Here is a 27,630-nt window from a genome sequence, read left to right as displayed (position 1 = left end):
TTTATCAAGTACAAACTTCTTTATTGATTAGCATAAACTGAAAAACATTGTTTACACAATCATGCAAAACTACTTTTTGAGGTCAAAATTTAAAATAAATTATTTAAAAGGTCTTTTAGGAAAAGAGCATTCAATAAAGTAAAATATTATGAAGTATTTGTTAAACTAATGTTGTATCTTCTGAGGGTTTAATTTTCTTTACTTACATGGGTCCAAGTATTTTGGAAGACACTTATGCACGAACATGATAGTCAATTTTATACATGCAGCTATGGCCATTCTCATCAAATATAGATAGGAAACCCACAAAAATGAAATTTCAAAGAATACAATAGGGTTTAGGCCAAATTTATTCACAATTTTAATTTGTTTATCACCACAAAGCTGTTTCAAACTCTGGCAAGTGGCAAGGATCTCCTCTATTCTGAGTATAACTTGGGGTTTGGGGGGAGGAATTCTCTCATAAGGGAAAGGTTAGCAGCCTCATTATTAAAATTGCTAGCAGAGCCAGGCTCAGTCTATGTCCAGGGGAAGAAAACAGTAAAACTGTTTTCATAATAGCTTTGTGAAGTTCACTTGTCCTAGTGATTTAGTAAATTTGGTAAAATGGCAGTGACAACGCACATATAGGCATTCCTAAGTGCCCTTGTCATAGAACATGCAGGGGAAAAGCTACATAAGCAAAAATGGTGACTTGGAAGGAAACAAAAAAGAATTATTCTAACCCTTCAAATGTTGTCATTCATATTGTCACTTATCCCTCCTGTATCATTGTTCTAATAACTATTTCAAATAGTTATGTGGACAGTTTTTCGGGCTAGAAATGCCTGAAAAGGACCACTATAATGGTACATTTCAAGAGGCTTTGGAGTAACCTCTTTCTCTGGCAGTTCAGGTGGGAGGTGGGGAGGAGCAGGAGGTAGGGTGTCCTAGATTTGAACATGATTGTGGATGACTCTAGGAAAAAGCACAGAGTTCTACTAGTTGACAGCATTTGCCTACATCATTACCTCTAGGACTGTTGACATTTATGTATTTTTTTGGTGTTTGAGATAAGGGAATTAGAATGGAGAAAATCTGCATATGCTTGAAGGTGAAAACAGATTAATTGGTATCACCAAAATACTCAATGCAATTAATGGAGAAGCATATGTAAAAACTTACTGTGTTGAAAAATGACTTTTTGCATAATCAATCTGCTTCTAAATCAGAATATAGATATATTTTCAATATAAATTATAGTAAAAGAAAAATTTCAGTTAAGCTGATCAAGAATTTTTTGAATGGCTGTTTGCCAACATAGCATCAAAATATTTTAGTGTAAATCTTACCAAATGTAAGGTATATATTCAAAAAGGTGGTTTTATTTTGCAAGGGTTCTGTATATTTTAAAAATGTCATGTCACTGTGTCAGTAACTCATTTTTAATTGAGGAATATGGAATTTATAAACATAAGGAGACTCAGTTATAAAAAAGTCTAAAAATCCGAATGAACAATTCTTGTATTGGACCAAATATTGGCTACTCCTGGATACAAGCTGTATCCCTCCTTTTTATTTGTTCAAAGAGATCTATAGCTGAATATTGGGGGGAATTACTGGCTACATCCAGGTGTTATACAAGCCATATTTGGAGGGAAAGTGTGGCCTATATTTGGACTAACACAGAATAGAAAAAGTCCATTCATAAAATGGATTTAGGTACACTGGAGCTGGAAGACAGAACAATAAAACCAAGATTGATCTGGGGAAAAAAAGAGTTGTAGTGATTCCTATTTTTTTTCTGAAGTACTTTTTTTTCTTTTTAAAAAATATGGCACATTATTTATCCCACATGCTACTGCAGAGATAAGAGGAGCAAGATTACTTTAGCTGTTGAAGAATCACAGTGTTAAGTATATCTGCTTCTTGAAGTGTCAGGCTTTCATCAGTTAGCTCTTTGTTTGGAAATGATGTAACAAGAACAAAGCCAAGAGTTGCAAATTCAGGGCGAGACTGTACAATAAATTCTCGGACATCCACGATCCTGAAGAAAGGACATAATAATAAGTTGTGGTTGAAAAGATTTGTTTATTCTAAAGGGATTGACGATACTTGAAAACAGAATTACAAACATTCCCCAATAATCTTGTTTATATGACTAATTTTCACTATGCAGTTTTCTTTAAAAAACAAAAGCAATATTCAAACTAGTCTCTTTTAGGTTGATCACAAATTCCCAATTAGTGAAGTTCAAAATTAATAAGGGTTACATTATTAAATAATGGTTTTCAGAAAAGTTCAGTTACTTATAATTCCTATATATTCACTCATCAATAATGCCTCTATAGATTCCAGTTCTCATATTTTAGAATCAGTGGGAAATTATGCTTTTGGTTTTGATTTACTTTGTGTATGAGTATTAAGATGCAGTATCTTGTCATGTGAAACCATTTGCTTCTTACACACTTAAGGGCACTTTTATTTTTCATTTTTTCACTGAATGTTTATTTCAAAGGTACTATCCAAACCATTTATGTTTCTATACTATTTACTATTTTGTACAATTTTAAACCAGATAGCATAATATATGCTTACTGTAATTAATAATTTGACAGTACTGTATTAGCTTACCTATGCGTGTGGTTGAACCTTTGTATCAAGCGGCTTCCATCTGCTAACCTGATTTGAATTTTTGTTGTTGGCACTGAATCATCAACAAGAACAACTGCATTTACTATTGACTTTCCCTCCTCTTCAGGGGAAGAAGGTGTACTGACTATTTCAGGTGTAAGACTAGGAGAAGGCAGAAAATAAAAAGAATTCCAAACCAGAATTTGCAAAAAAAAAAACCCCAGTGTTTTAGCAAAAAGGTAGTTAATAAAACACTAACACAGCAATAGAGATGATTGAACTTTTCCCCAAGTAATATACTAACTGATGATTCTCCATGTTTTTCCCCAGTGGAAACTGTCAGGAACACTGCAACTTCTGAGTTTGCTATGTTTTTCACTCTCTTCTTAGGGTTTCAAGCATAAATTTTATGTTAATTACAAAATATGGAGCATTCATCTACTTGAACTGTTGTCAAAACCTTTATCTTCTTAATCTGTTAACCAGAATACTGTTTGAGTAGAGAAATGGTCAACTACATAATAAAGTTTGGGAGCTATAAGCACCTTTGCCTTACTCCATTATTTGTATAAATGTTCTAATAACATTTAAAATAGGTATCTATTAATCCATTCTAATGCCTCATTATGTTATGTAGATGATCTTGAATCCTCAAGTGAATAAGCACAATTCTTAGTACATTTTGCCAGTGGGGAAAATCTTAGTTATGGTCTCATAGCAGACTGTCCAGAGGAGCTGTGAGAGAGTGAGTGAGAGTGAGAGTGAGACAGAGAGAGAGTAAGAGAGAGGGTGTGTGTGTGTGTATGTGTGTGTGTGTGTGTGTGTGTGTGTGTTTGTGTGTGTGTGTGTGTGTGTATGTGTGTGTGTGTGTAGTCTAGATGGTCCTGTTTTCATAAAGTTAATGGAAGAAAGGCAGAAATGGGGACAGAAGGTGCTAGGAATTTAAAAGTTCTTAAGACCCTCTTCAATGATTAAATTATCGATTTCTTGAGGTGATCTTTGCCCAGTGAAAGTGGCAGACACACTATACAGCAGGAACTGAAGCACATTTTTACTGATTATTCTTCATATAAAAATGTGAAGATTAATAGGTTTTAGGTACTTAGGACAGCTTAGAACTTCAGAGAAAGGTGAATAAATGAATTGGTTGTTATTTAATTACTACACTGAACCCAATTCTGACTAATAATCTTAGAGACATAGAGCTGGAAAATTGGGCAGTAGAAAATAAATTTTGCCTTCATAATTGTGTCTGCTTACTTTCAATACAGATGAAGACACTCTCAGTATGGATGTACAGCTATGCATGTGTATTGAATAGCAGGAACATTGCTTGAGCACATAAAAAAACAGCAATATTGCTTCATATGATTTGCAAATAAAAATTTTATAAATATAACTGAATTTCTTTTATGAAGGACCTTCATTCCTACAACATCCATTAATTGAGGTATAACTATAGCACAATATAGTCTGCACATGGAGAACTTAGTTATTATTTTTAATTGCATACTCTTGACCTTAGAGAGTCACTACCTTAAGCCTGTAAAAATTTGTTGCTTTGTTCAACTTGTCCATTAGTTTTAGAATTAATTCATTCTATTAGGCTTATATAAGTAGGGCTACGGGGCAGACATAGTCAAAATGAGTAAAGGTCTGGAAAACTCCAAGGGAGTAAATCCTAGTAGAACTCAATCCAACTAGCCTTAACCATGATCAAAGATTGGTCTTCCTATCTGTAGAGTCGGTGGTGCTTTGGTGCTGTCTGTCCATCTGTCTTAGTCTTTAGTTTTTTTAATGGAATGGCTTTCATAATTCAAGAACAATTTCTCACTAGTGATATTTCTTTTTTCTTCTTTATATTTCTTTCCCTCCCAACCCTGTGCTAAATATATAAAAAGTATTTTCTTCTTTCGTGTTTTACCTTCCAAGTTTTTGCCCTTCTCCACTAAAAGCCTTGAATCGCAATCTAGGTTTTATGTATTCTTGTTCCTGGTGATCTTCCATATCCAAATTCACCTGTCCACCATGGACCAGTCGCTGAAGCTCCAGAGGAATTTCACTTTGAGGGGGAGGAAAATTTAATTGATTGTTATAACCAAATTGGGGTGAAGAGGGCAAAAGTGTATTAGTACAATAGGCTTAGGTAGAAATTTTCTGTAAGGAAATTACAGGTTGATATTTATTTACTAGTTATATTAATTCATTATTTCATTCTAGGAACTACCTTTAATTTTTTGGATAGCAGAACCTTGCACAAGTCACATCTGAATTATTGCTGATGAGAGAAAATTATGATGAAATTCTGATTGATTTCTTAAAAGTTATTGTGATATAAAAATAACTCATGTTTCACATGTGAGCTCACTTAGATTTACACAATACTATGCAGACTTATGCTTTCCCTTTCTCTCACCATTCCTCTTCCCAGGACTAATTTATGCTGCAGTGGGGACACTTAGCGGCTAACTAGCTTAATACTGGCATTGACCTGCCTCCAACGCCTGGCTCTGTCTCAGGCCACTACTGCACCTTGTGAGCTTCTGCATCTGAGTGGTTTGTTGATTATCACTACTTGATAATGGCAGGATGGGTTAGGACTTAGAAAAGTAAGGACTTCTTGTAGCTTGTTCACAAGCATTTTTACTTCGACCAAGATAAAAAAAATTTAAAGGTGAATTTAAACATGGAGTAACATGGCACTCCTGAATGACTGAATAACACCTCAGTTCAAAAGTCTGGGATACTGTATTTCCTTCTAAGACTTATAAGTGCAACTTACCTTATGTTTTATTGACAGTATTAACAAAGAGATTATATATACATATTTATAAAACACAAAACAAAAATTAGTAAGGTTTTAAAGATAAGAATGGTACAATTTGCAGATACATTCAGGGCTGATTATAATACAAATGCAGATCATAAAGTTCCTGATAATTTAATGGAAAAGGAACATTTCTACTGTTTGAGAGCTACTGATAAATTTAAAAAAACATAATGGAAGACTTCAATACAAATAAAACAAACATGACTAATAAAATTTTAAACTTGACTAAGCACTCAGTCTCAAAAATCATTTAAAAATATTAAGTTTTCACTAATATATACTGCTTCTAAGTGGAAACTGCTATAAAAATAATCAAATAATTTTGGAACCAACCGACAGTAAAAAATTGACTGATACTTTTTCAGACTTTCCCATCATTCTTACCTAACTTTGTAAAGGGAGTGAGTAAAAGGCGGCAAGTTACAAACTTCTTACTTTCCACTGTCAATATCAGTTAACAATCTGTTGTCTTGAAGTCTATGACGGCAGGGATATGTTTTACTTAAAACTTTCTATTACCTTTAACATCTATCACAGTGGTCTGTCTATATTAGGGGCTTAATGATTGTTGAAAGGTATCATGGTGTAATGGAAAAAAGAGTGGTTAGCAAGGAGTCAGGAGGGACCTATATTCACATTTCTACTCAAATTACATGACCATAGGAAAGTCATCTAACCTTTCTTTTTTGTATCTCAGTTTCCTCATCTTTAAAATGGGGATAATAAAGTGTATAGCACTTTCCCCCCAGGGTTATGAAGATATGGGATAACATATGTAAAATACTTTGTGACTCTTAAGATACTCTATCAGCCATTTTTACTATCATTAAATGAATGAATAAATCAAAAGATGACAAGAGTTGTTATCTACTAGTTGTCCTCATTTTCCTCAACACTTTCTCAATTACTTTAGATCGGGGGTCACACATTTCCTCTCTAACTGATCTCATTATCATACTCTCATATTCAGTGTCTGTTTCCAATCCTAATACTCTAGCCTCAAGATTTCTCCATCCTGAACTTTATTAACTTTTATTTCCATTTTATTTTAGACACCTACAAACAGAATTGTACCTTAGATGGCATCATCACTCAAATGTATTACTGCCAGATGCTGAACTCATTAGGTCTTTGAGGAGGGACCATATTTTTGCCTTTCTTTATATCCCCAGCATTCAGCATAGTGCCTGGCACACAGTATGTACTAAATGTTTGTTGACTGACAAAATTCTGAAATTCCTCTCTCTGGTTGTAATCAATAAACTATAAACTCCATGAAGGCAGAGTCTGTTATTTTGAATTTTTATGGCCTAGCATAGTAAGTGTCACAGGTACTTAAACACTGTTGAAAGTGTTAAACTGAACTGAACCTTTTTACTTATTCTCTCACACCTATCTGAGTCTATTATTTACCCTCACTGAGAACTCTAGTCCCTTGACTTCTCTCTCTAGTCTCACTGTCTACTCCTTAATTCTTCTACTCCATCCTTATTCTGGCTTTACCTACCTTCCTATACAAGGTAAAATTTATATTTAGCTACTTTAAAAACTCAGTATTGCTTGCCCTCAGATTTCCTGCCACACCTTCCTTGCTAATTCCCAACCCTGTACAGCCTCAATTTGCATCACTCTGGCTTTGAGTTAGTGATTTAATCTACTGCAAATTCATGCTATCTATCCTTTAACTGTTTCATGTTCCCAACATCAGCTGCTTCAAAGCTTTGTCTCTTTCAACGCCTTCCTGTCCCTACCCCCATGCATTCTTGGGATCTGCTGAGCATATTCCTTCCTTACATAATATCCTAATGTTTGATGGACCCAAAAACAAGCTACTGGGATAAGGCCTCCCTATTCAACAGCAACTGTTAAGAAAACTGGAAAGCCATTTTAGCAGAAATTAGGTTTAGATCAACATCTTTTACACCATATGGTATGATAAGCAACAAATGGACCTGAAATGTAAGTATTACCAAAAATGCTTTGGTAACATTGAAATTACACCCCCCCCAATTTTTTAAAACAAAGATAATGCAAGGAGAAATTTTGCATGATGACAATTAGGAAGAGAATTCTTAACCGAACAGGCATATGTAGAAGTGATTATAAAAAGTAAATTAGATAACTCTGGCTACACAAATTAAAAATTTACACAAACAAAAGCAATTCAGGTAGAATAAGAGAAACTGCTCAGTGGGGTAAATCTTCAAAGCAAATATACTTGATAAAGACTAGATATCCAAGACATATAGGGAACAGAAACAGATACATAAAAATATGAACCATTCCCCACAACAAAAAGTGGCCAAACGATATAAAGAGACATACTACCAACAACCACATGAAGAATGCTCCAAATTGCTAAGAATAAGTGATATGAAAACTAAAACAAATTTGAGGTTTGTTTTTACTTTATGCCCACTGGATTATCAAAGAAGATAAAAGACAAAAAATGGTAAATGTTGGAGGGGCTGTGGAAGGCAAGTGCCCTAATTCACTGCTGGTGCAACTAAAGATTAGTTCAACCACTCTGAAAAAAAAGGGAAGTATACTAGAAGTCACTATACTGTACATATCATTTGACCTATTGATATCACTGGCACATAGGCCATGGAGGTCAATGACAGGACAAAAGAAAAAAGCAACACTGAAAGTCATCATAATTCTGATCAATGCAGCTTCCAATCTTGCCCTCAAAAGGAATAAAGTCATGACTCCTCAAGAAACAGATGACAGTCTGTAGGTGTGGAATGAGATGCATGTCAGATGTGGGTTATGTCTTGCTTTGTTCTGCCTAACTACTTTGATGAAATGGATGATCAGGGGAGGGTGTCACTAGGAAGAGACAGATGTTTTTAAAAAGAACATCAAAACATTAATGAAAGTTAATTTTTTAGAAAAGTATACATTATCTCTATTTCAAAATTTCACTATTATCTTCTTCACACATATTCATTTCTTTCCCTCCTGTCTCAGAGAAGAATTGTCCTTTCCATCTTTCCCCAGGCCAACCCATCCAATCTGTTATATACGCATGTGTGTGTGTGTGTGTGTATACACACACACACACACACATATACACATATGCTTTTATGTATAGATGTATGTGTGTTTGTATGTGTTCACCTTTCCCCCAATATGGAGAGTTAGGTGGTGCACTGGATAGACCGCTGGGCCTAGAGTCTGGAAGAGGTGTCTTCCTTTGTTCCCCTCATTATTTTGACTTTATCATAATATTTCTTGTTGTCTTATGTAGTCACTGGCTTCTATTTGGTTCATTCTAATTTTCAGGGAGTTTGTTGATGGTGTAGGGTCTTTGTACCCCTTGTGCCAAACTGTGAATTCTCTTTCCAATTCTTTGTTCCATAATTCTTATTCCTTTTCTATTTTTTTCTTCTAGCACTCTAATTTAATTGATATTTTTTTTCTTTTAAAAAACTTTTGCATCATCTCTTCCAGGAATTCTAGTTGAACTTTTGCCCAAGCTATGTTTGTCTTTAAAGCTTTACTTGCAGACATTTGGGAATCATCCTCTTCTTCTAGGTTAGCATCTTCAGCATCACTGTCACCATAATACTTCTCTGTGGTAGGATTCCTTTATTATTTGCACATTCATCTAGTCTACTTTCTGACTCTGGACAGGAAGTTAGGACTGGGGTCTGTGCACTTCTGGAGGGAAGGTGAAGGCTGGCTGCTTTCTTGGGGGTACTTAATTTTGGGTTACTCTTAGGATCTCAAATTGGGGACCTGCAAGCTTTCAATGTTCCCAAATGGTCTGATCCAGGGCAAAGTTTGATTGCTGCTCTCCTGGTCTAAACTCTGCAAGCTCCTGACCTAAGTCTGAACAATGACAGATTGTTGCTGGACTCAGCCATTACCAGTCAGCTGAAATGCTCAGCTGGTTCAGAGTGACAAAACTGACAGATTCCCATTGGTCTGAGATTTCTATGAATGTTATTTTGCTGCAGGCTTCCAAATGAACTGGAGACTGGAACTGCAACCCCATTCTATCCTGGGTTTTGAGTCAAACTGCTACTGAATGCTTCTAAACTCCCTCCTCTCAGTATGTAGCCCAGGACCTGTGGCCAATCCTCACCTGGACTGCCACCCTTGGGCACAGGTTCCCCCTCCTCAGTTCACCCTGAATCTGTGACCCACAACTGGGTAATATGTGACAAAGCTTCCAGATAACACCCATTCTTGCAGTTTGCATGAAGTCACAGTGCTGCATATGGGTCTGGGACCATATCTTGCCCTTGGACACATCCTCTTCCTGTGCTTAAGGGCTCTGCTTAGGGCATGCTCTTTGACCATACCCCACCTCCTATGTCCAAAGCCCTGCACCTCCTCATGTTGATCTTGCTGGAAAAATGACTCACTATGACTTTTCTTGGATTTTCCCCTCAGGATTCAATTTAGCAATTTTCTAGATATTTCAAAGTTTGGGGGGGGCATTTTTGAGGGGAAGAAAACTGGGGGAGCTCAGCTATATTTCTTCCTGTGACTCTGCCATCTTGGCTCCACCTCTCCACTTTCACTGTCTTTACATAACTGCTTCATTAATTAGGCCTCTATTTCACGAATTTTCAATTGCACTCTCTCTACCAGAGCGCCATGGTACAGTGGTTAGAATGCTGGTTCTGGATTCCAAGAACTTAAGTTCAAATCTTGTATATGACACTGGGCCAAGTTAGAGACCCTCCAGGGACCTCAGTCAGTGAGTCAGTCAACAAGGACTTATTAAGTGCTCACTATATGCCAGGCACTGAGTTAAGCACTAGGGATACAAAGAAAAGCACAAGCACAGCATACATTTCTTTCTGAGAGAGCTCACATTCTAGCAGGGGAATGGAAATTCTAATGGGGGAGGCAATGGAGCAAAAAAAAACTGTACATACCAGATAAAGAGTAAATGGAAGGTAATCTCAGAGAGAAGGCACTAAGTCCAGGGTGGTGAAGAGGGCAGGATTGGAAAAGGTCTCCTGCAGAAGGTGGGATTGGAGCTAAATCTTAAAGGAAGCAGAGAAGTCTTAGAGGAGGCAGAAGTAAGGAGGGAGAACACTACATACATGATGGATAACCAGTGAAAAGGCATAGAGTTGGGAGATGGAGTTTATGATGAAGAGCGAAAAGGCCAGTGTTGCTTGATCACAAGAATATATGAAGAGTAAAATGTAAGAACTCTGGAAAAGTTAGAAACAGAGTCAGGCTGGAAAGGGCTTTAGAAATCAAAAAGATTTTAAATTTGACACTGGAGATAAGAGGGAGCCAATGGTGTTTACTATGTACAGGGTGGAGGGGTAGGGTGACAAGGTCAGACCTGCACTTTAGTAAGAGCCTTAAAGGGTGTTGTACTAAATGGTCTGTAAGGTCCTTTCTAACTCAGTATCTATTATTCTAAATAATGGCTCCTTAGCCTTTGCCTATAAACATGCACATACTCTAAGTTAAAATAAAACAACAACAAAACCCTTCCTTTGACCCAGTTACCTTTCTCAGGTATTATCTTCTTTCTTTCTCCTTTCTTATTAACCCAAGTTCTCAAAAATGGTAATTTATATTCTACTCCTTCACTACCAACTCAACTCTTAGCCCTTTGTAATTGAGCTTCTGCCAGGAAGAAGGAGGTGATAAAACCTTATTCTTCCCTGGTCAGACAACTCAAATTTTGTGTTTAGTTAAACTAAAGGCGACTGATATAAGTGCCAAACTTCACTGTTTATATAATTCACCTTCTGAAGTAATCCTTTTGTTTTAGTGGTGGACCTTGAGCATGGTGATTCTGAGATTGATTAGGCACAAGGAGAGGTTAGGCAGGCAAGGAACAAGCATTACTAAACATTTACTATGTGCTACGTGTTGGAGATATAAATAAAAAGTAAAAAGAATGATCATTCCTAATCTTAAAGATCATGGCAGAAGACAACACAAATAAGGGAGCGGTAAAGCAGAGGGGCATGGTAGAGAAGTCCAGAGAGTCAGGAACATAGCAGAGGGGACTGAAAGATAGTAGCTCTGGGCCCCTCCCTAAAATGGACATTCCAAGGAGAACTCACCAATAGGAAAAGGGGACCACAAGGATATTCTAGGGAATAATAGGCATAGGGAGAAATTCCAAAATGAGAAGGCAGCTGAGACACGGTGTTGAAGTGTAGAAGAAACCTGAGAGGCCAGAAAGTCTAGCCCATCTCTTTTAACGGAGATTCACAGAAGCCAAATTGACCTGCCCCTGGCCCCTTGACACTCTTGCATAAGACATACTAACACAAAGCCCAACAGCAAGAGATAGAAAGAAAAATTCCATTTAAAATTACTGTAGACATCATAAAATATTTGAGTCTACCTGCCAAAACAAACTCAGGAACTGCATGAACACAATTACAAAACACTTCCCACACACATAAAGTCAGATCTAAATAACTGGAAAAACATCAGTTGCTCATGGGTAGGCCAAGCTAATATAACAAAAATGACAATTCTCCCTAAGTTACTTATTCAGTGCCATGCCAATCAAACTACCCAAAAATTATTTTATAGAGCTAGAAAAAATAGTAACAAAATTCATCTGGAAGAACAAAAGGTCCAGAATATTAAGGGAATTAATGAAAAGAAATACTAGGGAAGGTGGCCTAGCTACACCAGATCTTAAATTGTATTATAAAGCATCAATCATCAAAACTACTTGGTACTGGCTAAGAAATAGTGGTGGATCAGTGGAATACGTTAGGTACAACAAGACGCAGTAGTCAATGACTATAGTAATCTGTTTGATAGATCCAAAGATTCCAACTTCTGGGATAAGAATTCACTATTTGACAAAAACTGCTGGGAAAACTGGAAAACAGTACTGGGCATAGACCAATATCTCATGCTGTACACCAAAATAAAGTCAAAATAGGTTCAGGATTTCGATATAAAGGCTGATACTATAAGCAATTTGGGAGAGCAAGGAATAGTTTGCCTGTCAGATTTATTGAGAAAGGAAGAATTTATGACCAAATAAGAGATAGAGAGCTTTATAAAAGGCAAAATAGATAATTCAGATTACAATAAATTGAAAAGTTTTTGTATAAACGTATAAACAAAGTCAATGCAAACTAGATTGGGAGGGAAGCAGAAAACTGGGAAAGAATTTTTACAACCTGTATCTCTGATAAAGGCCTCATTTCTAAAATATACAGAGAACTGAATCAAATTTATCAGAATACAAGTCATTCCCCAGTTGATAAACAGTCAAAGGATATGAACAAGCAGTTTTCAGAGGAAGAAACTAAAACTATCTATAGTCATATGAAAAAAATTCTCTAAATCACTACTGATTAGAGAAATGCATATCAAAACAACTCTTAGGTACCACATCTCACCTGGCAGATTGGCTAACATGACAAAAACAGTAAAATCATAAATGCTGGAAAGGATGTGGGAAAACTGGCACACTAATTCATTGTTGGTGGAGTTGGAACTGATCCAACCAGTCTGGAGAGCAATTTGGAACTATGCCCAAAGGGCTATAAAAATATGCATACTCTTTGACCCAGCAATACCACTTTTAGGGCTGTATCCCAAAGAAATCATACAAGTGAGCAAAGGACCCGTTTGTTCAAAAATATTTATAGCAGCTCTTTTTGTAGTGGCAAAGAATTGGAAATCAAGGGGATGCCCATCAATTGGTGAATGGCTAAACAAGTTGTGGTATATGAATATAATGGAATACTATTGTACAATAAGAAATGAGGGCTTTCCTGGGGGGCGGAGCCAAGATGGCAGCTAGAGAGCAGGGACTTGTGTTAGCTCCCCGCCAGGACCCTCCAAAAACCTATAAAAATGGCTCTGAACAAATTCTAAAACTGCAGAACCCACAAAATAGCAGAGGGAAGCAGGGATCCAGCCCAGGACAGCCTGGATGGTCGCTGAGTGAGGTCTATCGCGCACAGAGCTGGGAGCGGAGCAGAACAGAGCCCGGCGTGGGTGGCGGCAGGACCAACCAGACCAGGAGCCAGGCAAAACAGGCCCTAAATCAGTGAGCTGCGGCAGTTACCAGACTTCTCAACCCACAAACACCAAAGACAACAGAGAAGGTTAGTGGGCAAAGCTGCAGGGGACAGAGTTCCCCATTCGGCCACCGCCCCAGGGGAAGCGGGGGAGGTGCAGCTACACAACTACAGCTGCAGTTGCTTCTGGCCCCAGGCCCACCTGGTGGGAGGAATGAAGCAGCAGATCTGAGCAGGAGGGCACAGACTGCTTAAGGTCCTGGTTGGCGGTTATTGGGGAAGGAGGAATGCTGGTGTGGCAGAGCTGGCTGTATAGAAATAGCTCTGAAATCAACAGCACAACCCCTCAAGCTTGGAACAAAATACTCTTTGCTCTACAAGCAGTCATACCCTGACAAAAAACTCAAGGGTCAAGGTGCCTGGGAACATGGCCAGGCAGCGAAAACGCACCGAGACTCAGTCTCAGACTTTGGAATCTTTCTTTGGTGACAAAGAAGACCAAAACATACAGCCAGAAGAAGTCAACAAAGTCAAAGAGCCTACATCAAAAGCCTCCAAGAAAAACATGAACTGGTCTCAGGCCATGGAAGAGCTCAAAAAGGATCTGGAAAAGCAAGTCAGAGAAGTAGAGGAAAAATTGAGAAGAGAAATGAGAAGGATGCAAGAAAACCATGAAAAACAAGTCAAGGACTTGCTAAAGGGGACCCAAAAATATACTGAAAAAATATTGAAGAAAACAACACCACAGCTGAAAGGAAAATTTGACTTTCAAACACAGGAATCAAGAGAAAGGTGAAAAGGTAAACAAGAAAGAGAAATCATAAGGGACTTACTGAAGTTTAACTGTTTTGTTTACATTCCTACATGGGAAGATGATGTGTATGATTCATGAGACCTCAGTATCATAATGGCTGAAAGGAATATGCATATATATGTGTATGCATATATATATGTATGTATATATGTAGGTTTATATACATACATACATACATATATATATACACACATATATATATATGGAGAGAGAGAGAGAGACAGAGAGAGAGGGCACAGGGTGAGTTGAATATGAAGGGATGATATCTAAAATAATAAAATCAAATTAAGGGATGAGAGGAATATATTGAGAGAGGGAGAAAGGGAGAGATAGAATGGGGTGAATTATCTCACATAAAAGTGGCAAGAAAAAGCAGTTCTCTAGGAAGGGAAGAGGGGGTAGGTGAGGAGGAATGAGTAAATCTTGCTCTCATCGGATTTGACCTGAGGAGGGAATACCATACACACTCAACTGGGTATCTTACACCACAGGAAAGAAGGAGGAAGAAGATAAAAAAGGGGGGAAGATAGAAGGGAGGGAAGACAGGGCGAGGAGGTAAAAACAAACACTTTCGAAAAGGGACAGGGTCAAGGGAGAAAATTCAATAAAGGGGGATAGGTTAGGAAAGAGCTCTCCCTCCACCCTCTAGGTACAGTTTGAGAAGGGCAGAAAAATCACACCTTGGAATAACTCCCTTCCCCCCAATTTAATATTAAATAGAGGTGAACTGGCCCCTTCAAGCTTAGGAAGTCTTAGGGGGAGCTTTTCACTGCCCCCTTTACTGCTTTTACTTGGCCTGCCTCCCCTTCTCAATCTCACCCACCCAGAGTGAATTTACTAACTTTTTTTTCCTGTTGCTCCCTGGACTCCTGATTTTTTTTCTCCCCTCTAACCCCCAATAAGTACAAGGTCCCTTAGGAAAAGTTCTGGGGGTAGAAGCCCCATTTTCTCTCAAAGGTCTGTTAGTTGCCATTGCATCCTTTCTCATCCCTACCTAGAAGCCCCATGTTTGGGGCTGTGCCCCCTCCCTGCTGACTGGGTAAGGATGGGTATTGGGTCCTTTTTCCTCTTGTACTCTAATTATATGCCCCCATGCACATGTGTGCGCACAGACACACACACACACAGACACACAGAAATACACACTCTGTCTCTGCGTCCCTTTGCCCTTTGTGTGCGTGCGTGCTTGTGTATATGTAACTTGTAACTTTTATAAAGGGGAATGGAAAAGAAAAAAAAGGAAATGAGGAGCAGACAGACTTCATAATAACCTAGAAAGACTTATATGATTTGATTCTGAGTGACGGGAGCAGAACCAGGAGATCGTTATACACGATTACAGACACACGTTTTCGGTGATGACTAACTTTGACAGATCTGGCTCTTCCCAGCAATGCAAGGTTCTAAGACAACTCCAAAAGACTCATGATGGAAAAAGTGATTCACATCCAGAGAAAGAATTATGGAGTCTGAACGCAGATTGAAGCAAATTATTTCCTCTCTCTTTTTTTTTGTTTTATTTCTTCTTTCCCATGGTTCATTCCATTGGCGATAGTTCTTCTTTACAACTTGACTACTGTGAAAATATGTTTAGTGTGAAGGTATATGTAGAACCTATATTGGATTGCATGCCGCCTTGGGTGGGGATGAGAGAAAATATGAAACTCAAAAACTTGAGGGACTGAATGTTGTAAACTAAAACAAAAAAATTAATTAACTGATTAATTAAAAAGTATGTACTAACACAAACACTAAAAATTTTCTATTCTCCAAGAACAAGGGAATAATCTCCAGGAATGTTTGTAATCCATGATTCTGTAAGGTTTAACAAAAACTGTTTTCTGTAAATCTAAATAAATCTATCAAATAAAAATATAAATAAATTAATCAAATATAAAAATAAAAGTATTTTCCATATCTGTCTCTATTTTCTAGATATAAAGAATGTGTATTTATTAGCAAAGTTAAATTTTTTAATCAAACCCATATTTCTGGCTCATTCAGTTTGATGAATATAAATTTATTGCTAATTTAGGAGTTATTTTCTTTTTTATGTTACCCAATTATTACTCTGTTAGAACAAATTTTAATTAAGGCTCCTTTAATATGTAAATAAGCAATATTGAATTTAAGAAACTACCAAAAAGAAACCCTTTACTGTTAGTGGAAATATAGTGTTAATATTTGTTTATATTATAAGCTGTTGTGGTAGGATTCTAGCAAGGTCTCTCCCTCCTGAAGTCAGGGCAAGATCAAAGAAAAGAATCTTGAGTAATAAAAGCTAACCTAGAGAAATTGGGGAGCTGTTAACCCAAGTTCTGACTCTTGGGACCCTGACTTTTTGATTTGTAAGCATTTTAAGCATAATCTTAAATTGCTGGCCCAAACCCAACATGCCACTTCCTAGGCATCTCTATTACAAATAGCTATACCATTCCATGTCCCACAGTCTTTGTTCTCTGTATAACTCTAGTTTTGAATGCAAAAGTCAAATCTATACTACATTCGTGGAAAGGATGTATCAATATATTGCCCTATAACTCTAATCACTACCCTCTTTGACTTTCTTGTCCAAAACCATTCCCCCTCTGTTAGAATGTAAGCTTCTTGAGGGCACGGACTTTCAATTGGTCAATCAACTTTTATTAGAAACCTACAATATGCCAGGCACTATGCTAAGCAATGAGGATATAGAGTAAAAACAAACAACGACAACAAAAAACAATCCCTGCTCTCCAGGAGCTCACCATCTGATGAGGGAAACAACACGCAAACAACTGTGTGCAAACAAGACCTATACAGACCTGGAGATAATCTCAGAGAATATGTACTAATATTAAAGAGGCTGAGGGAAAGGCTTCTTGCAGAAGGTAGGACTTTAGCTGAGACCTGAAGGAAGTTAGGGAAGCTAAGAAGCAGGGAGTTTCAGGGATGGGGAACAGCCAGATAAAATGCTCACAATTCGAAGATGGAGAATTCTGTGTGAGATACAGCAAGGATGCCAATGTCACTGAATCACAGAGTACTTGGGGGTAGGTAAGGTATAAGACTGGAAAGGTAAGAGAGGGCCCGGTTACAAAGTGTTTTAAAAGTCAAACAAGGATTTTATATTTAATCTGGAGACAATAGGAAACCACTGGAGTTCTTTTTGAATGAGGTGGTACAAAGCAAAGCAAAGCAATGCTCAGACTTGTGCTTACTGAAGATCAACTTGATAGCTGAGCAGAGGATGCACTGAAATGGGAAAGGACTTGAGGCAAGGAAACCAAACAGAAGGTTACTGCAATAGTATAGGTATGAAGAGATGAGGCCTGCAGGAGAGTGGTGGCACAACCAAAGGAAAGAATGGGGCTGTATGAAGATAGAAATAACAGGACTTGACAACTGATGGAATAAGGGGTACTGGGTTGGTAAGAATGAGGAGTAGAGAATTTTACCTAGGTTGTGGTGCCCTCAACAGTAAGAGGAAAGTTAGGAAGAGGAAAAAGTTTGGGGGTAAAGATAACAAGTTCAGTTTCAGACATGTTAAGTTTGAGGTCAGCGGGATACGCAATTTGAGACATCTAACAGGCAGTTGGAGAAGCAAGACTAGACATCAGAAGAGAGGGTAGAGCTGGATAAAGAGATCTGAGAATCATGCATAAACAATGAAAATCTGCCAAATGAGATTAACAAAGAGTGGTCATTCTGGTGGGAGGAGAATCAGAGAACAATGTGATGAAAACCTAAAAAGAAGACACTATTAAGAAGAGGATGAATGACAGTGTCAAAGGCTGCAGGGAAGTCAAGAAGCATGAGAATTCAGAAAAGGCCATTACATTTGGCATCTCTTCATTTAGTAATCAACATTCTGTTTATGACATTTTGAATTCTCTTCAGTAACACAGATGAAGCTAAAAATGGGGATATTCACCAAGGGGAAAAAGTACATTGGTGACACAGGAAATTTAAAGGGCTTGGAAAAGGGATATAAACTATAATAAAAATAAGAAGCCATTCTCCCCATTTTCTGAAGTCTTAATAATGACTAGTAGTGTAAAGCCTATGCTTCAAGGTAACCCGTACTACCTCTAAACATACTTCCCTGTCCCAGGCTCACTGGCAATTCAGACACCACCTTTTCTGATAGCACCTACAATTTTCTAGCTGAAGACTACTTAGAAGGTTGGCAAGAAAGGTCTGTCTCACCGAGGTGAGAATGGAGCACAGGCTGTGCCCCTTCAAGCAAGTAGCAGGCCCTGGGGGTGACTGAATCAGCAGCAGATGCTTCCAGAGCTCTCAGCCCACAGATGGTAAAAGGGCTGGACAACTGGTCAGAAGCAGATTATAGTGGACCCTCTGCTGGCACTGGGTACAGGTTCCAGGTCAGTCTCAGAGTGAGGAGAAGCACTAGAACTCCAGAGCTTGGAACTACAGGAAAGTGGGGACCCTGGTCACAGTTCCAGGGCAGAAAAAAATGCTTATGGTCACTCACAGACCAGGGCATAGGCCAGAATAGTAATGACCATACCTCTCCTTAGATCATCCCACCTTGAAAGAACTAAAAACTTACAAACCCCCAGAACTAGCTCTGAAAACAGCAGCACAAAAACCCTGAAACTTGCACCTTGGGAGCAGAGCCCAACTTTAATATAAATTTAAAAGTCAAGAAATAGGCTGAAAAAATGAGCAAACAAGAAAGAAGGAGACCACAGAAAGTTACTACGGTGACAGGAAAAGTTCAAAACACAGACTCTGAAGACAAAAAAAAGTCAAAACTGCTAAAATCCAAAACCTTAAAGAAAAATGTGAAGTGGTCTCAGGCTCAAAAAAGAATTCCTGAAAGATCTCAAAAATTACTTTAAAAATCAAATAAGAGAGGGAGAGGAAAAATTGAAAAAAAAATGAGAATGATGCAAAAAATCATGAAAAAAGAGTTAATAGTTTGGTAAAGGAGGCACAAAAAATACTGACGAAAATAACACCCAAAGAAACAGAACAGTCCAAATGAGAAGAGGCTTATCCACTGAAGAGAAGAACTCATTAAAAAGCAGAATTAGCCAAATGGAAAAAGATGTAAAAAAGTTCACAGAAGAAAATAATTTCTTAAAAATAAGAATTGGGTAAGTGGAATAATTGCACGAGACACCAAGAAACAACAAAACAAAGGTCAAAGTAATGAAAAAAAATAGAAGAAAATGTGAAATATCTCACTGGAAAAACAACCAACCAGGCAAACAGACTGAGAGATATTTTTAAATTACTGGACTACCTGAAAGTCATGATTAAAAAAAAGAGCCCAGATGTTTTATTTCAAGAAATTATGAAGGAAAACTGCCCTGATATTCTAGAACCAGAGGGTAAAATAGAAATTGAAAGAATTCACTTACTAGCACCAGAAAGAAATCCCAAAATGAAAACTCTCAGGAATATTATAGCCAAATTCCAGGAATCCCAGATCAAGGAGAAAATATAGCAAGCAGCCAGAAAGAAACCACTCAAATATCATGGAATCATAGTCAGGATAACACAAGATTTAGCAGCTTCCACATTAAAGGATCAGACAAGGCTTGGAATATGATATTCCAGACAGCAAAGGAGCTAGGATTACAACCAAGAATCACCTACCCAGCACAACTGAGTATAATCCTTCAGGAGAAAAAATAGATATTGATCAATGAAACAGAGAACTTTCAAGCATTCCTGATGAAAAGATCAGAGCTGAATAGAAAATCTGACTTTCAAATATAAGACTCAAGAGAAGCATAAAAAGGTAAATAGGAAAGAGAAATCATAAGAGATTCAATAAGGTTAAACTGTTTACATTCCTACATGGGAAAATGATATTTGTAACTCCTATGAATTTTATCATTATTAGGGCAGTTAGGAGTATACATAGACGGTATGGGTATGAATTGACTATGGTGGGATGGTATCTAAAAAAATAAAATGAAGGGATGAAAAAGAGGGAAGCACTGGGAGAGGGGAGAAGGCAGAGGTAGAATGGTGTAAATTATCTTGCATAAAAGTCACACAAGAGCTTTTACACTGGAGCAGAAAATGGGGGAGGGGTGGTGGACAATGCTTGAATCTTACTTTGATCAGAATTGGCTCAAAGAGGGTATAACATACACATTCAGTTAAGAATAGAAATCTGTTACCCTACAAGGCAGTAGGAAGGAAAGGGAATAAGAGAAAGGGAAGGGGTGAAAGAAGAGAGGGTAGATTGGGGGAGGCAGTGGTCAGAAGCAAAACACTTCTGTGGAGGGACTAGGTGAAAGGAAAGAGAATAAACAGGGTGAAAACAGGATAGAGAGAAATACATAGTTAATAATCATAAGTGTAAAAAAGATTAAAGCGAATTTCTCTGATAGGTATCAGTTCTCACATACATAGAGAACAGTCAGAATTATAAGAATACAAGTCATCCCCCAATTGATAAATAGTAACTATGCTCAAAGGGCTATAAAACCTTGTATATCCTTTGACCCAGCAATACTACTACTAGGTCTGTTTCCCAAAGAGATTTAAAAAAAGAAAAGGATCTACATGTATAAAAATATTTATAGCAGCTCTTTCTATGGTGGCAAAGAATTGGAAATTGAGAGGATGCCTATCAGTTGGGGAATGGCTGAATAAGCTGCATATGATTGTGATGGAATTCTATTCTGCTGTAAGAAATGATGAGCAGGATGCTTTCACAAAAACCTGGAAAGACTTATATGAACCGATGAAAAATGAAGTCAGCAGAGCTGACAGCGTACACATAACAGAAACTTTGAATGATGATTAACTATGAATGACTTAGCTATTCTCAGGGATCCAAAACAATTCTGAAGGACTTATGAAGAAAAATGCTACCCACCTCCAGAGAAAGAATTAATGGGGTTTGAATGCAGATTGAAGAATATTTTTTTTAAATTTTATTTTTCTTGAGGGGCTTTTTTTTTGGTCTGTGTTTCCTTTCACAACACGACTAATATGGAAATACAGTTTGTATGACTGCACATGTATAACCTATATCAAATTGCTTGCCTTCTAGATGAGGGATGGGAGAAGGGAGAAAAGGAGAGAATTTGGAACTCAAAACTTTAAAAAACTAATGTTAATGTTACATGTAATTAAGAAGAAATATTTTTTAATAAAGAAAGAAAAGAAAGGCTGGAGTCAACATGTAAAGGCCTACTAAAAATGCCAAATAGAAGAATGTATTTTAGTCTAAAAACTAGGGGAAACACTGAAACTCTTGAGCAGGGAAGTGGCACGATTAAACACGCAATTTAAGAATACCAATTTGGCAGCTATTTGGAGGATGGATTACCAAGGGCAGAGCACAGAGATCAATTAGGAGTATATTGCAATAATTCAGGGAGAAAAAGTGATGACAGCCTAGACCAGGATTTGTTTGGGTGTAGGCAGAAAAGGTAATGAATGAAACGGATTTTGAGGAATACGATCAACGAGACTTGGGAACTAAATTAATATGGAGGGTGACAGTGAAAAGTCTGACAATTACTAATTAGTCAACAATTGAGGCTTATGACTTTTTAGATGGAAGTCTTGAGGCTTCTTCTGTAATCAAGAAAGGAAAGAAAATATTCTAGCTCTATCACTCATAATATGAAACCTGGCAAGTTCCCTTGGAAATACAAGAGAGGGCATTTCTGCCATTTCTAAGGGGCTAAAAGCATTGCTCTGAAAACCATGAGAAATTGCCATCTTCATCCCACACTGAAAGCAGGTGAGTAGACTATACTGTAGAAAAGGGGCTAAGTTTTTTTGACCTCAGCTGTGTCAGGGATTTCTTTAGTTCCTCACTATTCTCACTCTTCAAGTCAAAGAAAATTTGGTTAAAATTCTCTTCTAGGCTCTTACACTCTTTGATACAAAGACTCATTCCCTTTGATATTCTAGCGGCATCCTAGGAATATGATAAGAGGTGTCTAGTAATGATAGAAATTCTCTCCTGCTTCAGGGTAATATTTTAAACAACTTTAGCCTTTAGAAAAGTGTCTAGTTCTGACACTTTTCCTAGAGATAAATACAATTTTATATTTTCATAGCTCTGTAAAAGGCAGAGTAAATATGGCTCACACACCAAGTGTTTAATAGGATGCAACACAAGCAGAGTTTCAAAGGAGGTAAAATGGATAATTTTTATTACATAAAACTAAAAGGTTTTGCACAAATGAAACCAATGCACCCAAATTAGAAGAAAAGTTGGAAACTGGAAAAAATCTTTGCAACAAGTTTCTCTAATAAAGGTCTCATTTCATAGGAAAAAAGTCAAATTTATAAGAATGAGAGCCATTCTCCAACTGGTAAGTGGTCAAAGTATATGAATAGGTGGTTTTCAAAGGGTGAAATCAAATCTATCAATAGTCATAAGAAAAACTGCTCTAGAGTAACCAGACTTCTCAACCCACAAATGCCAAAGACCATGGAGCAGGTCAGTGGGAAAACTGCTGGATAGGGGTGAGAGGGGTCTGGCCCCAGCCCAGGGGGTGGTGGAGGTAGCGCGGCAGTGGTAGCAGCAGCAAGAAGCTCCTGAGGCTGCTTCCAGAGCTCCAGCATCAGCTGCTTCTGGAGTCTTTGGCTCACACAGTGGGAAGAATCAAGGGGTGGATCGGAGCCTGAGTGCAAGGAGCGCTTTCCTGGCACAGAGGATGGTTCTCTTGCTTTGCCCTGCTTGGATCTGGGTGGTGGTCCTGGTTGGCAGTTCTTGGGGGAGGAGGAGAGCTGCTGTGGGAGAGCTTGCGGTGATGGTGGAATAGAATTAGCTCTGAAAACAGCAGTGTAGCTCCTAAAGCTTGGGACAAAGTACTCTCTACTCTTCAAGTAGTCATACCCTGGCAAAAAGTTCAAAGGTCAAGTAGTTTGCTGGGAATATGAACAGGCAGTGAAAAAGGACTCAGACGCAGACTCAGACTATAGAATCTTTTTTTGGTGACAAAGAAGATCAAAACATATAACCAGAAGAAGTCATCAAAGTCAAAGACTCTATATCAAAAGCATCCAAGAAAAATATGAATTGGTTTCAGGCCATGGAAGAGCTCAAAAAGGATTTGGAAAAGTACGTAAGAGAAGTAGAGGAAAAATTGGGAAGAGAAATGAGAATGATGCAAGAAAACCATGAAAAACAAGTCAAGGACTTGCTAAAGGAGACCCAAAAAATAGTGAAGAAAATAACACCTTAAAAATAAACTAACTCAAACGGCAAAAGAGCTCCAAAAAGCCAATGAGGAGAAGAATGCCTTGAAAGGCAGAATTAGCCAAATGGAAAAGGAGGTCCAAAAGACCACTGAAGAAAATACCACCTTAAAAATTAGATTGGAGCAAGTGGAAGCTAGTGACTTTATAAGAAATCAAGATATTATAAAACAGAGCCAGAGGAATGAAAAAATGGAAGACAATGTGAAATACCTCATTGGAAAAACCCTGACCTGGAGAACAGATCCAGGAGAGATAATTTAAAAATTATTGGACTATCTGAAAGCCACAATCAAAAAAAGAGCCTAGATACCTTCTTTCCAGAAATTATCAAGGAAAACTGTCCTGATATTCTAGAACCAGAAGGTAAAATAGAAATTGAAAGAATCCACCGATCGCCTCCTGAAAAAGATTCCAAAAAGAAAACTCTTAGGAATATTGTTGCCAAATTCCAGAGTTCCAAGGTCAAGGAGAAAATACTGCAAGCAGTCAGAAAGAAACAATGTGAGTATTGTGGAAAGACAATCAGGATTACATGAGATCTAGCAGCTTCTACATTAAGGGATCAAAGGGCTTGGAATATGATATTCCAGAGGTCAATGGAGCTAGGAGTAAAACCAAGAATCACCTACCCAGCAAAACTGAGTATAATACTCCAAGGCAAAATACGGATTTTCAAGAAAATAGAGGACTTTCAAGCTTTCTCAGTGAAAAGACCAGAGCTGAATAGAAAATATGACTTTCAAATACAAAAAATCAAGAGAAGCATGAAAAGGTAAACAAGAAAGAGAAATCAAAAGGGACTTACTAAAGTTGAACTATTTTGTTTACATTCGTACATGGAAAGATGATGTGTATAATTCATGAGACCCTTCTCAGTATTAGGATAGTTGAAGGGAATATACATATATAGAGAGAGGGCACAGGGTGAGTTGAATATGAAGGGATGATATCTAATAAATAAAATAAAGGGTGAGAGAGGAATATGTTGAGAGAGGGGAAAAAGGAGAGATAGAATGGGGCAAATTATCTCACATAAGAGTGGCAAGAAAAGCAATTCTGTTGGAAGGGAAGAGGGGGCAGGTGAGGGGGAGAGTGAATCTTGCTCCCATGGGATTTGACTTGAGAAGAGAATAACATGCACACTCATTTGGGTATCTTACCCCACAGGAAAGTAGGGGAAGGGGATAAAAAAAGGAGATGACAGAAGGGAGGGCAAATGTGGTAGGGGGAGGTAATCAAAAACAATCACTTTTGAAAAGGGACAGGGTCAAAGGAGAAAATTGAATAAAGGGGGGCGGGATAGGGTGGAGGGAAATATAGTTAGTCTTTCACAACATGATTAGTGTGGAAGTGTTTTACATAATGATATGCATGTGGCCTATGTTGAATTGCTTGCCTTCTTAGGGAGGGTGGGTGGGAAGGGAAGAGGGGAGAGAATTTGGAATTCTAAGTTTTAATAGCAGATGCTCAAAAAAAGTTGTTTTTGCATGCAATTGGGAAATAAGATATATAGGGAATATGGCACAGAAATCTATCCTGCCGTACAAAAAAGGGAAAAGGGGATGTGGGGGAGTGGGGTGACAGAAGGGAGGGTTGACTGGGGAACAGGGCAATCAGAATGTATGCCATCTTGGAGTGGGGGGAAGGGTAGAAATGGGGAGAAAATTTGTAACTCAAACTCTTGTGGAAATCAATGTTGAAAACTAAAATATTAATAATATGAATAAAAAAAGAAAAATTGCTCTAAATCACTAAAAATTAGGGAAATGCAAATTAAAACAATTCTGTGGTACCACCTCACACTCATCAGATTGGCAAAAATGAAAGAAAAGGAAAATGACAAATGCTGGAGGGTATATAGGAAAATAGGTACACTAATGTATTGCTGGTGGAGCTGTGAACTAATCTAACTATTCTGGAAAGCAATTTGGAACTATGCCCAAAAAGCTATGAAATTGTTCAGTGAAAACCCTGCAATACTGCTACAAGGTTTATAACTCAGAAGGATGAAAGAATGAGCAAAAGGACCCACTTGTACAAAAATATTCATAGCAGTTCTTTTTGTGGTGGTAAAAATTGGAAACTGAGGGGATGCCCATCAATTGGGGAACAGTTGACCAAGCTGTGGTATATATAATACGATAGAATATAATTGTGCTGTAAAAAATGATGAAGGTCATGGTTTCAGAAAAAAAGTAAAGACTTAAATGAATTGATATAGTGAAGTGAGAAGAACCAGATCTACATAGTAACAGAAATTTTATAAATATAATCAACTGTGAAAGACTTAGTAATTCTTATCAACACAATGACCTGTCACAATTCCAATGACTCACACTGAAAAATGCTATTCATCTTTATATAGCAAACTGATGTAGAACAAACTGAAGCATAATTTTCTCTCTCTTTCTCTCTTTTTTGGAGGGAGTAGGGAATGGCCGATGTGGACATTTCTTTTGCACGACTTTGTATTTGCAATGGGTTTTATATTTCTTCTCTTCTCAATGGATGGAGTGGGTTGTGAGGAAGAGGGAGAGAATTTGAAACCAAAAATAAAATAAAATTTAGTAAAAAAATAGGGTGTAACACAAATTATATTATCATCAATTAATATTTGATAAGGGCTTCAAAATAACCCCCTTATGAAGTCCCTAACTGCAGAGTATCTGAGCATAATCTGATTATTTATATTTTTTAAAAAACTGAAAATACCTAGAGTTTATCCTCTTCTCGCACTAACCTTTTGAAATCTTCTGCCAGCAGTAAATGCCACTTAACAGATTTCTAACATATGTTGCTGAATTTCAGGTATACATGCACACTGAGAGTCACCCTGTCAACAGTAAGCAGGACAGTGGCTTAGTGTATGGGAAGCTACATACTAATCCATTTAGTGAATAGTACTAAATCATCAAGATTAAACAGATTTGTCACAAAAGAAATAAAAGCTTCTCCCTCAGAAACAAACCACTTCTTATGAAACAATTTGTTGTGAATTTTCAGCAAATGGCAATGATTCTCCCTCCTACTTCCCAAAGGTATTTCTACAACTCTGACAGTGCACCTATAGTACATAAGGATTTGAAACGTTGACAGCTTTATAGTGGAGAAATTAAAGAATAAAACAAACTACGTATTCAGGAAGTAACCACTTGAATAAGGAGAAACACATAATGGTTCTTCCTAGTATATATCAAATGCTTGACATTTCAGTAGCCACTCCTTGAAAACTCTAAGCACACCATAATGGTATAATTAAAACAAAGTCCCCATTCTTCAATACTGCATAAAAGATAGATTATCACCAATATATATCTTACCCTCTTTTAACAGACTCCAGAAACTGAGCATTTGTTGGATCACTATAAGATCTTAATTCTCCATCATCTAAACTGAAGCCATTGCTCCAAAGTTTGAGCAAAATTTGAACCTATTGAACAAAAACAAATAATTAAACATGTAAAAATGATACATTTTAGCCAAATAACTATTTATATTTCAAATATTAACTTATTTAATAACACACCGAGTCATTCATTTAGTCTTAGGACACACTATTATTTATATCATAGCCAAAAGACAAAACATATCAGAAACCATTCTTTTGCTTGGCAGATTACATATTTAAACTACAGAAGAGATAATTACTTGCCAAAATTACTTGTGGGTCATGGAGTCCTGATAATGTCCTTAGAGTAAAACTATATAATAAACTATAAGATCTACTCAGAAACTTAACATCAACTTCAGTCTTACAATCAATAACTTAGATAAGATAGCTAATAAGGGTAGATTTTATAAAATGTGCACTGTGTCAAATGAGTGATACTTTTTTTTAGCACTGTGCTATAATTTATATAATCTGTGCTGAAATATGCACGTACTTTCAAATTCATAATTTTCCAGTATATCAGATTTGGAATGGACCTCAATGTCTACCTAGCAAAATGTAAACCTGAAAAAGAATTCGTTATACAACATAACAGGACTTAGTCATTCAGCCTCTGCTTCAAAATCTCTAGTTATTAACATTCCATTCAACTTGAGTGGTCCCAGCCCTTTCTTTGATTTTCTTTTCTTTGAAAAATTCTTTAAAAAAAAACCCCAAACCAAAACACACTCCAGCCCCACAAAGAGAAAAGAACACCAACAACCTTTTTTGTTGTTCCCCAGTCCCAGCTCATTTTGAGCTT

At 37.4% G+C, this 27,630-nt stretch overlaps 1 protein-coding gene across 1 annotated transcript in view; it reads right to left on the bottom strand.

Annotated features, from left to right (window-relative positions):
- UBXN2B (UBX domain protein 2B) overlaps positions 1–27,630 on the bottom strand; it is a 58,432-nt gene continuing 30,802 nt past the window's right edge. The window contains exons 5-8 of the mRNA XM_036742265.1: positions 26,758–26,867; positions 4,538–4,675; positions 2,614–2,775; positions 1–2,026 (exon numbers count right to left, since the gene is read on the bottom strand). Of these exons, the coding sequence (XP_036598160.1) occupies positions 1,864–2,026; positions 2,614–2,775; positions 4,538–4,675; positions 26,758–26,867 (573 nt within the window). The 3' untranslated portion in view covers positions 1–1,863. The remainder of the gene's footprint in view (positions 2,027–2,613; positions 2,776–4,537; positions 4,676–26,757; positions 26,868–27,630) is intronic.

This window comes from Trichosurus vulpecula, chromosome 1 (assembly GCF_011100635.1).
Source record: "Trichosurus vulpecula isolate mTriVul1 chromosome 1, mTriVul1.pri, whole genome shotgun sequence".
NCBI lineage: Eukaryota > Metazoa > Chordata > Mammalia > Diprotodontia > Phalangeridae > Trichosurus > Trichosurus vulpecula.
The sequence above is the reverse complement of the archived record's forward strand: the minus strand, read 5'-3'. Positions and strand labels throughout refer to the sequence as shown.